This window comes from Miniopterus natalensis, chromosome 3 (genome assembly GCF_054644295.1).
Source record: "Miniopterus natalensis isolate mMinNat1 chromosome 3, mMinNat1.hap1, whole genome shotgun sequence".
Lineage (NCBI taxonomy): Eukaryota > Metazoa > Chordata > Mammalia > Chiroptera > Miniopteridae > Miniopterus > Miniopterus natalensis.
In genome coordinates this window covers 730,174-742,945 of record NC_142083.1, presented here as the reverse complement: position 1 = coordinate 742,945, position 12,772 = coordinate 730,174, and the positions used below count along the sequence as shown (strand labels likewise).

The 12,772-nt window shown below is 48.6% G+C and overlaps 1 protein-coding gene and 1 long non-coding RNA gene across 6 annotated transcripts in view; one reads left to right on the top strand and one right to left on the bottom strand.

Annotated features, from left to right (window-relative positions):
* LOC148093426 (uncharacterized) overlaps window positions 1-12,772 on the bottom strand; it is a 67,657-nt gene that overhangs the window by 42,207 nt on the left and 12,678 nt on the right. For 3 of the 5 annotated variants that reach the window (XR_015714236.1, XR_015714234.1, XR_015714238.1), the window contains exons 3-4: window positions 7,086-7,148; window positions 3,209-3,349 (exon numbers count right to left, since the gene is read on the bottom strand). This is a non-coding gene — a long non-coding RNA (uncharacterized LOC148093426). Of the gene's footprint in view, window positions 1-3,208; window positions 3,350-7,085; window positions 7,149-9,144; window positions 10,540-10,559; window positions 10,670-12,772 lie in introns of those variants that run through there. The other 2 variants (XR_015714237.1, XR_015714235.1) reach the window with 2 other exon arrangements.
* Window positions 1-12,772, top strand: part of MAP3K1 (mitogen-activated protein kinase kinase kinase 1) — a 54,701-nt gene that overhangs the window by 34,147 nt on the left and 7,782 nt on the right. Inside the window, exons 7-16 of the mRNA XM_087815242.1 lie at window positions 1,885-2,006; window positions 2,710-2,791; window positions 2,895-3,054; window positions 3,835-4,113; window positions 6,431-6,552; window positions 7,347-7,438; window positions 7,702-7,891; window positions 8,158-9,424; window positions 9,773-9,925; window positions 10,551-10,713. Coding sequence (XP_087671368.1) covers window positions 1,885-2,006; window positions 2,710-2,791; window positions 2,895-3,054; window positions 3,835-4,113; window positions 6,431-6,552; window positions 7,347-7,438; window positions 7,702-7,891; window positions 8,158-9,424; window positions 9,773-9,925; window positions 10,551-10,713 — 2,630 coding nt within the window. The remainder of the gene's footprint in view (window positions 1-1,884; window positions 2,007-2,709; window positions 2,792-2,894; window positions 3,055-3,834; window positions 4,114-6,430; window positions 6,553-7,346; window positions 7,439-7,701; window positions 7,892-8,157; window positions 9,425-9,772; window positions 9,926-10,550; window positions 10,714-12,772) is intronic.

The window sequence follows — 12,772 nt, the reverse complement described above, 5'->3', positions numbered from 1 at the left end:
GCAGCAGCACTGTCCATCTTGGCCTCTGCTCCCCCCAGTGACGGTGTGAGTGCTTTCTGACCAGGGAGCCTCATCTTCCCGCGCCGGCTCATCACAGGGTTGTCATGCTAAAATGAAAAGCAGCAAAAAAAGAGCCAGAGGTCGTGCAGCGGCTCCCCACTGCCTCCGCAGTGTGGGTCTCCAGTATCCTCAGGAGACACCTGCAAATCTACTTTCTTCTCCAGGGCTGCTTCTTTGGTTTCCTTTACTGGTTTCTTTATTGGTATTGATGTGGAAAGGAGCGCTGGCTCTCTTAGGAGGGCACCTCCCGTAGGTTCCCCGGGCACCTGGTGTGTGGAGCCCTGGCCTCAGTGGAGGAGGTCCCGCCTCCACCCATCACCCTTGCAAGTGCTGTGAATACCTCAGATTCAGGAAGGAAGGAAGTGGTGCTGTGTAGCCAGAGGTTTTGTCATCTATGGAGAAAGTAAATGTTTTTATTTTCTTATTTCTGATTAAATGAGTTGACCTTAGAATCAGAGTTTTATGAGTTTGGGGACAGTAGAGATTTTCTAGTTTACATGGGTCAATGATAAGTGAGGCCAAAGAGATCCCGCGGCTCGTCTGAGCAGAGGCAGGACCACACCAAGTGTCTTGACTTCTAGTTCAAGGCTCTCTCCTACCCGTCTTTCCTAAGTGGGATGAAAAATAAGCTTCATTTCTCATGCTTCCTGCCCAGACTCATCCTAGAGCCTATCCCCTTTGATGGACATTTCTGTAGCTTTTTATTTTGGAAAAAATAACAAATGCTTACAACCAGGCAGCCAGAGTTAAAGTCAAAGCATTCTCTCCAAGGTAAACAACAGTGCCTCCTAGATGCTGCTGGCCGCAGCTGGGGGGTTACTAGGTCGTTTGCATTAGTGTGTCGGGGGGAACCACAGAGGGTGTGGTCCTGACAGACAGACAGTACTGTGTGGGTGAGTGCATTCATGTTCCCTGTCATCTCAGACTTTAAAAAAGGAAACTTACCTGGGTGTCTGATTGCACTGTGTTAACCTTCATGGTATATAAGAAGCAATAAAAAGAATTGGGACAAACTGAATATACTTTAAAAATAATTATCAAAAAAATAAAACCTGCACACTGGAACCTAGGGTTCCAGCACACAAATGGGCAAAGATGAAAAGACTGTTCACAAAAGAATTTAAAGGGCCAACAAACATGAAAATGGTTCAGTTGACCTAATAATGAAAGACTAAAATAAATAAATAATAAAACGTTTGCATTTGTTGATCTAGTAAATGTACTTGTTTCAAGGAAAGTTGGACCAGTTTATACGCCCCACAGAGGCGTGTGGAAGGGCCTTCACACTTGGACGTGGGCTCGCTGGACCAGAGGTCCCTGCGCCCTCGAAGCCCGGCCTGGTGGGCATGCGGGCCATAGTCACATCTTACAGCAGTTTGTTTATTCAGAAGGGGCCAGAGCAGAATTTCAGGATGCTCATCTCTCTAAAGTTGTAGTTTCTACATGAATTGTATTCATAGCCAGGAAAGGTGAACTCACACCCACAACGTGCAGATACACAGTGGTGTGAGTTTGATGTAGAATTACTATAGATTAGTAGGAGACATAAATATTTCTCAAGTAGTTACATACAAGATGCTCCTCAACAAGAATGTCCCTTGTTTCGTATTCTGAAGCGATTTAGCTGTGGCATTAACTTGGTCCCATCCCCTCGCTGTGCTGTCCACTGTCGTCCCGGCCCCCTCGCTGCGCTGACCTGATGCCTGTCCCTGTCCCCTCGCCGTGCTGACCTGACACCTGTCTCTGTCCCCTCTCCGTGCTGACCTGATGCTTGTCCTTGTCCCGTCGCTGTGCTGACCTGACACCTGTCCCTGTCCCCTGCAGCGTCAAGGATGAAGAAGAGCAGATGTGCCCCATCTGCCTGCTGGGCATGCTGGATGAGGAGAGCCTGACCGTGTGCGAGGACGGCTGCAGGAACAAGCTGCACCACCACTGCATGTCCATCTGTAGGTGGCCCCGGGCCCAGCACACGATAGCCAGTGACCTTGAGTAACACATGGTTGAGCTGCGCAGGCCCCTCGCCCCGGGTGTCTTCCAGGGAATCCTGTGAGCCCGTTTGCGCACTCCTCTAGCCAACATGACTGAGCGCACAGTGGGTCCCGCACGCACCATGAACTGTGTGCTGACCGACGGGCTGTGGCGCCATGAGGCTCAGTCAGCAGTCACTACCAGTCACTCAGTGTTCAGGGGAGTCAGAAGTTACACAGATTTTCTGCTGTGGTAGGGGGTGTTAGCACCCCAAACCCGTGTGGTTCAAGGGTCAACTGTATATTATTTAGGACTTTTAAATGGCTTTTAGGAAGAGACGGAGGGAGTGCAGAGAGTCGAAAGGTAATTGTGATCTAGAAGGCGCAGGGTGGGGCAGGGCAGCCTGGGCAGGCGTCGCAGAGACAGCGGCGAGGTTTGGAAGAACGGAGCCAGATCATTGAGGGCAGACAGTTTGACACAGTAACAAAGCCCACGTGATAACTAGTAAGATGGCCTTTGCAAAGGGGATGACCGTGAGAATCACCTGCTGCATTTGCCTGCTTTCGGGGAAACGTTAGGTCACAGTATTCCCCGAGGTCCCCCGTGTGTTGACCCTGCCCTCGCCATTGTGAACAGTGGTCACACAGACAACGTGTGATACAGTTTGGTTTGGTTTTCCAGGGGCAGAAGAATGTAGAAGAAACAGAGAACCTCTGATATGTCCCCTCTGCAGGTCCAAGTGGAGGTCCCATGACTTCTACAGGTAGGTGTTTTCAGTGAGTGGATGTATTAGATAGAAAACTAGTGTTCTCAGTGCTAATCAGACCTGCCAGTTACCTTTAGCAAGTTGTTGGTTTTTCACTCAGTCACGAGCTGTCCAGCCCTGTGGACTCTCCCACCTCCCTGCGGGCGGCCCAGCCGCCCCCATCACAACGCAGGAGCCAGGAGAGCAGCTTCAGCCTCACTCACTATGGAGCTCAGCAGGTGCCTCCTGCCTACAGAGACCTGGCTGAGCCCTGGATTCAGGTGAGTTCTCCGTTTCTCACCCTCAGCTGATCTGAACACAAAAACTTTTCCTTCCATCTTGGTTTTTCCACTCGTTAGTTACAGTGCCCCCGTTTTGTGTAGTTTTTTAACCTTTGCGTACAAGACAGAAATCAAGTAAACGCTGTCTGCTTACCACTGTCACCTGTGGAAGAAATGCCATGGCCTCCTGCCGTGCCCTTCCTGATGTGGCTCTTCCTGGCCTTGCTTCAGTTTTTCTCTGTAAACTCCCACAACACGAACACAGGGTTGGGGCTCATCTCTGGGGTGTTCTGTTCTGTGGTGAAGCAGAGGAGTGTGGGCATGAGTGTACACACACACCCAGCTGTGCACCAGAGTTCACTCTTCACTTACCTAAGCTGGTGACGTTCAGGACCCTTGATAATTACCAGTTAAACTTGAGTGTGAAATTCCTTCTTATGACTTTTTAAAATTGATTTTAGAGAGACTAAGGGAGAAAGACGTTTCTCTATCAGTTGCCTCCCGTACGCACTCTGACGGGATCGAACCCACAACCTGGGTATGTGCCCTGACCAGGAATCGAACCTGCAACCATTGGTGCATGGGCGACACTCCAACCCACTGAGCCACCCAGCCAGGGCCCTTCTCGTGATTTTTAGGTGCTGGACACATTTGAAACTGTGTAGTCCAGTGAAGGTTTAGGCAGTGCCCAATTCCTTAGTAATAGAATCCACGCCTAATTCAGGATGCCTTAGGCCCGCTTGGTTTCTTCACACCGAGGCTGCTGTGTGTTGACTGCAGGTGTTCGGGATGGAGCTCGTCGGCTGCTTGTTTTCCAGAAACTGGAACATCCGGGAGATGGCTCTCCGGCGTCTCTCCCACGATGTCAGCGGGGCGCTGCTGCTGGCCCACGGGGAGAGCACCGGACACTCGGGGGGCGCGGGCGGGGGCCGGAGCAGCCCGGGGGCCGCCAGTGCACCCTCCCCGCCCAGTGCGCCCGGGGACGTGGTGGGCGCCTGCTGCAGCGTGCTGTCTATGGTCTGTGCCGACCCTGTCTACAAAGTGTACGTTGCTGCTTTAGTAAGTAGCTTCACTCATCACCATGCATCAGGGGTGGGCAGTGTCGATCATTTATAGATACCATGTTTAAGGTCCAGTAAAACTTCACCTAATATAACTCTGGAAAACCCAAATTTTGTTTCTATTCCATAATCCTGGGAAACTACATTTTCCATTTAATCTCTTTGTTTGGATTCTGCTTATTTTAGACTGTTCAGTCTCTCTCATGCTGTTTGCTCTCTCCTCTGGAATAGCCATGTCTTGTGTTCCTGCTTCTTTGTTTTCCTTACCTCACCATGGCCAAGGTAATGGTACATCGTGGATGAAATCACAGTGATCAGTCACTCTGATTCTTTTTAATTTGATATTAATAGGCATGAAGGAGAACTGGTCTTTAGTGAACACTGTTGTACATAAATTCAGGCCTGTTCTCACAAAAGAGGGCTCCAAGGCAGGTTACTACAGAGTTGTTCTAGCTGAACCCATTAGAAGTTATCTTTGGTGAGTGGGAGGGAAAGGCGAAGAGGCTGTGTGCAGTTTTGGAAGCTGATTTTATTTTTCCATCCCGAGTACACAACAGGGTTGAGAACAGGGTGTTTTGGCCTTAGTACTGTGGAGCCAGACAGTTACTTGCAGGAAGCAGGAGCTGTCCTATACAATGTAGGATGTTTAGCCGCATCCCAGGCCTCCACTTGCCAGGTCCCAGTAGCACCCTCTCCCCTTCCCCAACCTCCTTCTCCTTCCCCAGTTATGACAACTAGGAATGTGTCCAGGCATTGCTGAATGTCTTGAGGGTCAGGATGGCCCCCAGTTTAGAACCAATGCTTTAGAATAATTCTTCCTTAGTTTGGTTTTAAAATTCATTATTTTCTCTGCCTCCATGTGCAATCTTTTTCTGACCCATCCTGAACGAGCCGGGCCTAATGAATCTTCTTTTTGAGGAACACATCATGAGGTTATGAACGTGAGTCAGAATTGGGTGACCTCATAATTTAGCATCAAAACAAGACACTTGAATAATTGGCTAGTTGCCTGGACTGGCCTGGGCAGTGTGGACACGGTCAAGATTATAGAGACCTTGATCAAGTTCTGGGTCTCCCGTGTGCCGGCAGTGACTGTAGTCTCCTGGACTTCAGCTTTCTCACCTGTGAAATGATGAAAGTGCTGCCTCTAGGTTTGAGGTAGAAGCCTCTGGCCGTGATATAGGAACACTGAGTACAGACTAGCCCCGTACCCCTGAAACACAACTTGGCCGTCCCCGGCTCCGATGTGGTACGCGGTCTCTTGCTGGGCAGCATTTCCTGAAGCACGCTTAGTGCAGGTTGGCAGGGTGATGGAAGTCCCTGAAGAGAGAGTCTGAGTCCCCTTAGAACTGGGGAGCACTGAGTCACATGAGGGTGCTTTGGTCTCTTCATGGACAGGCTCCCAGTCACCTCTGATGAGCCATAGACAGCAAGAGTCTCTGTACGACCTGGGGAGGGGCATCCTTTCCCAGATTATCTCACCAGGTCTGTTTCTCGTGGCATCTGGGAGGACCAGCTACTGTAGAATATTATAAAGACCAGCATTCCGTAGAATAAAGACCAGTGTTCTTGGCCCAACTTTTGACCTCTCCCCACTCTTTCCAGCACAGACCTCCAGGCTTACCTGACTGCTCAGTCCACTGCCTAGCTGGCTATTCTCAGGTTCAGGTGGTGTCCCAAGTAGCTGTGAGTTGCTGGAGTGCAGGAATTGTGCCCTTTTCCAATCCCCCACCGTCGAGTAATGTCCATCTTCGTGGGGCAGGAGTGGCTCCTGCCTGGACTCTCCCCATATGTAACTGTCTGCTGAGCCATCTGAGGGTTCCCGCTGGCATCGTGACACTCCCCTCAGTAGCTGGGACTGTCTCTCTTCAGGAAGATGCTCTTCCATAAAACCACAGCGCAGTCAGCAGACTTGAGACACGTAGCATTATGACAGTACTGTGGTAAAGTCCACATGCAGATGTCCCCAGTTGCCCATTACATCCTGAGTCTAGTTCCCTCGTTTTCTGTCTCATTGCTCCATTACTCCTGCTCTGGCCACAGGGCTCTATGAGGTTGGCTCCTGTTCTCATCTTAAAGTAACTTTTTTTACATTTCATTTTGTAATTAATTCAGACTTTAAAAAATGGCAGAAATAGTTCAGGGTTCCTTTCTACCCCATCTACATATTTATTTACTCACTTATTTGTCTCTTGGATTCGTATTTATGGGTTATAATCTGTTCTTCATTATTTTGTTTCTCAGATTGTCTCAGATGAGCTTGTTGTCTGATGTTTTTAAATGTAGTTATGCTGACCTCCTGTTTTGTCCCCCAGAAAACGCTGCGGGCCATGCTGGTGTACACTCCCTGCCACAGCCTGGCGGAAAGAATCAAACTGCAGAGGCTCCTCCGGCCGGTGGTGGACACCATCCTGGTCAAGTGTGCGGATGCCAACAGGTGAGACTGAGACCCTCTGATAACCAGGACAGACCCAGTGAGTGTCTGATGCACATTCATCGAGGCTCGTCAGGAAGGAGGGGTCGTGGCATGCCCAGAGCTGCACCCTGGTGGGTCCCCTTTGTTGTAAAGTGACTTTCTTGTCTGAAGACCAGCTGATGAGAACACTAGCTGTGTACATGCCTATACGGTATACCTTCACTTCAGAGAGTGAGTTATATAGGACAGCGACTACACCTGCAAACAAGGCCAAGTCTGCAGTCTGAAAACGTCAGGCAAGTGGACAGTTGGTGAAATGTGTAGGAAAGTCAGGTATTCAACACAAAACAGGCATTGTTCTGAGAAGTCTGTGGCCTTTATGGGGTTGTCTGCTTTCTAAAATTTTAAATCAGGTTACCTGGTTGCTTGAATGAACATCATAAGAAATACTGTAGAGAGATTTGGATATTTGGAACTCACTCTGGCTATATAAGAGAATATGAAGTTTTTTATTTTAACAAGATGTCATAATGAAAATAAGCCTTTTGTCTGACCTGGTTGGATGTTGAAGTCGGCACTCGCTGTCTGAGAGCCAGTAGTGAGGATCCTGTGTGTACCTAGAGGGTGAGGTAAAGGGTGTGAAATTAGACCCAATATGAACACCATTCTTAGAGACACTGTTAATGCAGTCTCAGTGGTAGAGAAGCAGATGCTCCTAGGGGTGTCTCCCCCTTTCCCGAGGCATCACCTGCTGCCCCCCTCTAATGGACATTTCACCCAAGACCCGGGTCTGAGCCACTTCCTCTCATTTCCAGCCGCACAAGCCAGCTGTCTGTGTCGACCCTGTTGGAGCTGTGCAAGGGCCAGGCGGGGGAGCTGGCAGTTGGCAGAGAAATCCTTAAAGCTGGTAACAACTTCTTACCTAAAATCGACATGTTTTATCACTTTCCTTAGCAGACTGTCTATCTCATAACCTCTGATAGGGCAGTTACAGGATCTCTAAGTATTTTGTAACTTGAATCAGCTAACATTAGAAGTAGAATATGAATCTAAGAGAAATTCTTAAACTGATACAACTCAGAGCACTTTTGTTGGCCTTATGCCATTTGACCACGTTTTATTTCAGATTTTTATACCACTGTTTCAGTTATTTCTACTTTCCTTTCTCAGGATCCATTGGTATTGGTGGTGTTGATTACGTCTTAAATTGCATTCTTGGAAACCAAGCGGAATCTAACAACTGGCAGGAGCTCCTGGGCCGCCTCTGTCTCATCGACAGGCTGCTGCTGGAGTTTCCTGCTGAGTTTTACCCCCACATTGTCAGCACCGAGGTTCCACCAGCCGAGCCTGTGGAAGTCAGGTAATTTTCCTCTGTGAGTGTGTTACTTCCCTCCTCCAGCCTACCTGCCCTTCCACACCCAGCCCCCAAGGAGGACACGCTTTAGATTCATGAGACTCAGAAACTACTAATACTTGACTGACATAAAGGCCTGAGGTCTAGGCTACTCACTGAAAAGCTTACAGACCTTGATCATTTTTGTGACCTACGAGCTGTAATTGTCACCATCATCTTTTTGTTCGCATGCATTTACAGTAACTGTATGATGGAACGGGGTCTCTTTGCAGGTATAAGAAGCTGCTGTCCCTCCTGGCCTTTGCGTTGCAGTCCATTGATAATCCCCACTCGATGGTCGGCAAGCTCTCCCGGAGGATCTATCTGAGCTCTGCGCGGATGGTCACCGCCGTTCCCCACGTGTTTTCAAAGCTGTTAGAAATGCTCAGTGTCTCCAGCTCTGCCCACTTTGCCAGGATGCGACGCCGTTTGCTGGCCATCGCAGAGGAGGTGGACATCGCCGAGGCCATCCAGCTGGGCCTAGGGGACACCCTGGACAGCTGGCAGGACAGCTTTCTGCAGGTTTCTGTCCCTAAGAGCCATCCAGAAACCCCAGAGGACAGCCCCCCTCAGTGCACAGACCATGCAGAGAAAACTGGAAGAGGGCTGCGGGCCACGGGGCTGAGTGCCAGCTCCGAGGACATTTCCGACAGGCTGGCCAGCATCTCCGTCGGACTTCCTAGCTCAGCGACGATGGAGCGGCCAAAGCCAGCGGTTCAGACGAAAGGCAGGCCCCACAGTCAGTGTTTGACCTCCTCTCCCGTGTCCCCTCACTCCCAGCTGGTGTCCCCGGCCTCCTCCACCCCGCCTGTCCCCGCTGGCCCTGGAGCAGACACCTCCAAGCACAGACCTCAGGGCCTCGTTCCCTGCAAAGCACCCTCTGCTTCGCCCCAGACTCAGCGCAAGTTTTCCCTGCAGTTCCAGAGAAACTGTCCCGAAAGCAAAGACTCAGACAAGCTCTCCCCAATCTTCACCCAGGCCAGGCCCCTGCCCTCCAGTCATATACACAGGCCAAAGCCATCCCGCCCCTCCCCAGGCCACACGGGTGGACAGGGAGACACCTCTGCAACTGGCACGATGCTCGACCTGAGCAGTGCATCCGAAGGTGGCGACAGCTTTGGTGGCGGCAGCCAAAGCGGCGGCGCTGTGATCCCTAGCGACGAGACGGTGTTCACCCCCGTGGACGACAAGTGCAGGCTGGATGTCAGCACCGAGCTCACCTCCAGCATTGAGGACCTTCTGGAGGCCTCCATGCCCTCAAGCGATGCCACCGTGACGTTTCAGTCGGAAGTTGCTGTCCTCTCTCCTGAGAAGGATCAAAGTGATGACACCTACAAAGAGGACGTGAGTCACAATCAGAAGTGCAAGGAAAAGATGGAGGCGGAGGAGGAGGAGGCGTTAGCCATCGCCATGGCGCTGTCCGCATCTCAGGACGCCCTCCCCACGGTGCCCCAGCTGCAGGTGGAGAAGGGAGAGGACGTCGTCATCATCCAGCAGGACGTAAGTGGTGCTGGGCAGGGCAGGCGTGCCCTGGGCCACCCAGTCAGCGTAGCGCACCTGCTCGTGTAGCCTGAGCTCATCGCTAGAAGCGGGTTTTCCATGTAGAATCATACAGTGTCTATATTGTTGTTGGAAAGGAAGCTCCTGTCTGTTTCAGAGACGTTTCTGGTTGATCTTGTCCATGGTGACCAGTCTGCCTTTGACACTGGTCACCAACCCTGTCCATCAGGAGTCCAGGTTATCGGTGGTCCGGGAAGCCAGACTGAACACGAGTGATATTTGCCAGGCTCATTTCACACTCTTCCTCTTCTAATGTAACAGTAAAAGCTGCTTTCCTTTACCCTGCAGACACCGGAGACTCTGCCAGGACACACCAAAGCGAAACTGCCCTACAGAGAGGACACGGACTGGCTGAAGGGGCAGCAGATCGGCCTCGGGGCTTTCTCTTCCTGTTACCAGGCTCAGGACGTGGGAACTGGGACCTTAATGGCTGTTAAACAGGCAAGTGTCTGGTGAGGATAGAAACGATTAAAGCTGTGCGATGCAGCTCGAGCAAATAAAGGATGTCCTTGTGTGTATATGCCTAAGTTTTCAGAAACCTAAACTTCAGAGTCGGTGTTGCCATGCACCGTGGGTTCTGTTAAAAGTCGAAGCCCAATTGCTGGACGTGGCCTCAGGTGGGCTTCTGTGGGCTGCACTGAGGTTGCGCTTGTCATGCTCAGGGCTGTGGTTTCACACTTCTCAGCAGGGTTACGGTGCAAGGTCATCCCGGGGTCGCTGTGGTTCACTGTCTAGCATGAGCGTATGGATCAAGAAATGAAAGTTTTAGAGCTTTCGCTTTTAAATCATGTTCTCCAAGTGAGAATTGGGCTTTTCTCACTTTTTACTCTGTCTTCAGACAGTTCTGGAGGACTGGCCATGTCCCTTTTTTGGTAATTTTCCTGATATTTCACTGCTTCTAACGCTAGATTCTTGTTATCTAAGAGCGTCGCTGGGTGAAGTATCTACCCTGTGCCCGTTAGCATAAATGCCACCTGCTGTTAATATAACGTAGAAGCTAATTTGTCCACTTGCATCATATTAGCTCATCCAAATGGAAACTCTGTAAATGCGTTTACTGACACAGGTGACGTACGTCAGAAACACGTCGTCGGAGCAGGAGGAGGTGGTGGAGGCGCTGAGGGAGGAGATCAGGATGATGAGCCACCTGAACCACCCCAACATCATCAGGATGCTGGGGGCCACCTGTGAGAAGAGCAATTACAACCTCTTCATCGAGTGGATGGCAGGTGTGTGCACTCTAAACCACAAAAATCGTACCTGGGTTTAACTTTGTGCTGGATGTTTAGGAAAAACATTTTAATGAACAGTTATATCAAGTAGTTTGACTTTCTGAAAGTGAATCACCCCGTATGTGGTAGGATGAACGATCAGTACTTGTGTTGTCTTTCATTTAAACTCAAAACATTCTTTACCTCTGCCTTTTAAACTTTCTCAGTGTTTCTCCTAAAATGGTTGTGCAGCACTGTTTTATAGGAATGATTTTTTTTAAACCTGCAAGGTATGAGATCCACATTTTTCCAGGTGGCCTTCAACTGGACAGTTTTGAGAGATGATTTAACATGACAGTATGAAACTAAAATCGATTAAGATACACTTGAATAGCTTATGGTAGGTAAACCAGCCTGAAGCGTCAAGTTAAACCATGTCATCTACTTCAACAAGTAAAGGCTGCGTTCGTCAGGTGTGTCGGGTAAGGGTAGGTCTCGGTGTCTCGTCCACGCCCCTGACCCTCCTGCACGTGCGCATGCTGGTGCCTTATGTAGTGATGATTCAGCATGATGCAACTACGCATGCGACACTGGTGCACTGCTTGCTATAGTCTATAGAACCAGCACTGTACACAATAAAAGAAGGAATCATTCTCTCGATGTCGGCTCTGTGGGCCTTCTTTACGCTGGGGATCTTGCCTCCAAAACACCCCTTGCAGCCTCCCTCCCACAACAGCATTTTATTCTGTATCATCCAGCATACACAGTAAAATAAATGATAGGATGTAATAAATAGTTAAGTGCTTGGTTTAACTTCTTAGACCTTTGTATTTGAAGAGTGTATATCTGTTTACTAATCAGTTCTTTTTAATTGAAGTGCAGGTGACATACAGTACATTACAGGTGCACAACACAGGGATTCCACATATGTGCCTGACGATGCAACCACCACACTGTATAGTATCTGTCCCAGTACAAAGCCGTTACGATGTCGCCGACTACTGTCCCCATCCTACCTGTTACATCCCTCTGACTTATTTTATTAATTGGAAGTTTAGAATTCTTATTTCCCTTCACCTTTTCCTGACATCCTCCCACCTCTCTCTCCTCTGACAACCATCAGTTTGTTTTCTGTGTCTATGAGTCTATTTCTGTTTTGTTCATTTATTTTGTTCTTTAGATTCCATGTGTAAGTGAAACCATATGGTACTTGTTTTTCCTATTTCACTCAGCATTTACCCTTCAGGTCCATCCATGTTGTCAAAGATGACAGTATTTTATTCTTTTTTACTGCTGAGTAATATTCCATTTTGTACATATACCACATATATCTGTCACTGGACACCTAGGTTGCTTCCATATCTTAGGTATTGTAAATAAAGATGCAATGAACATGGGTGCATGTCTTTTCAAATTAGTGTTTTCTTCAGATAAATACCTAGGAGTAGAATTGCTGGATCATATGCAATTTTATTTTTTTGAGGAACTTCCATACTGTTTTCCCTGCGGCTGCACCAGTCTGCAGTTCCACCAACAGCACACAAGGGTCCCCTTTTATCCACACCCTTGCCAGCACTTGTTGTTGATGTATTGATGGCAGCCATTCTGACAGGTGTGAAGTGGTATCTCATTGGGGTTTTTTTGATTTGCATTTCCCTGATGATTAGTGATTTTTGGGCACCTTTACATATGTCTGTTGACCGTCTGTATATTTTCTTTGAAAAAATGTGTATTCAGCTTCTCTGCCCATTTCTTAATAGGACTGTTTGGTTTGTGTTTTGTTTTGAGTTGTATGAGTTCTTTATATGTTTTGGATCTTATTAACCCTTATCAGATATTCACTTGTAAATATCTTCTCCCATTCATTAGGTTTTCTTTTCATTTTGTTGATGGTTTCCTTTACTGTGCATAAACTTTTTTTAATGTAGTCCCATTTGTTTATTTTTCCTTTTGTTGCCCTTTCCTGAGGAGACATATCTAAAAAAAATATTGCTAAGACTGATGTCAGAGAGTTTACACCTGTGTTTTCTTCTAGAAATGTTATGGTTTCTTTAACTTTTTGCATATTTTTGAAATA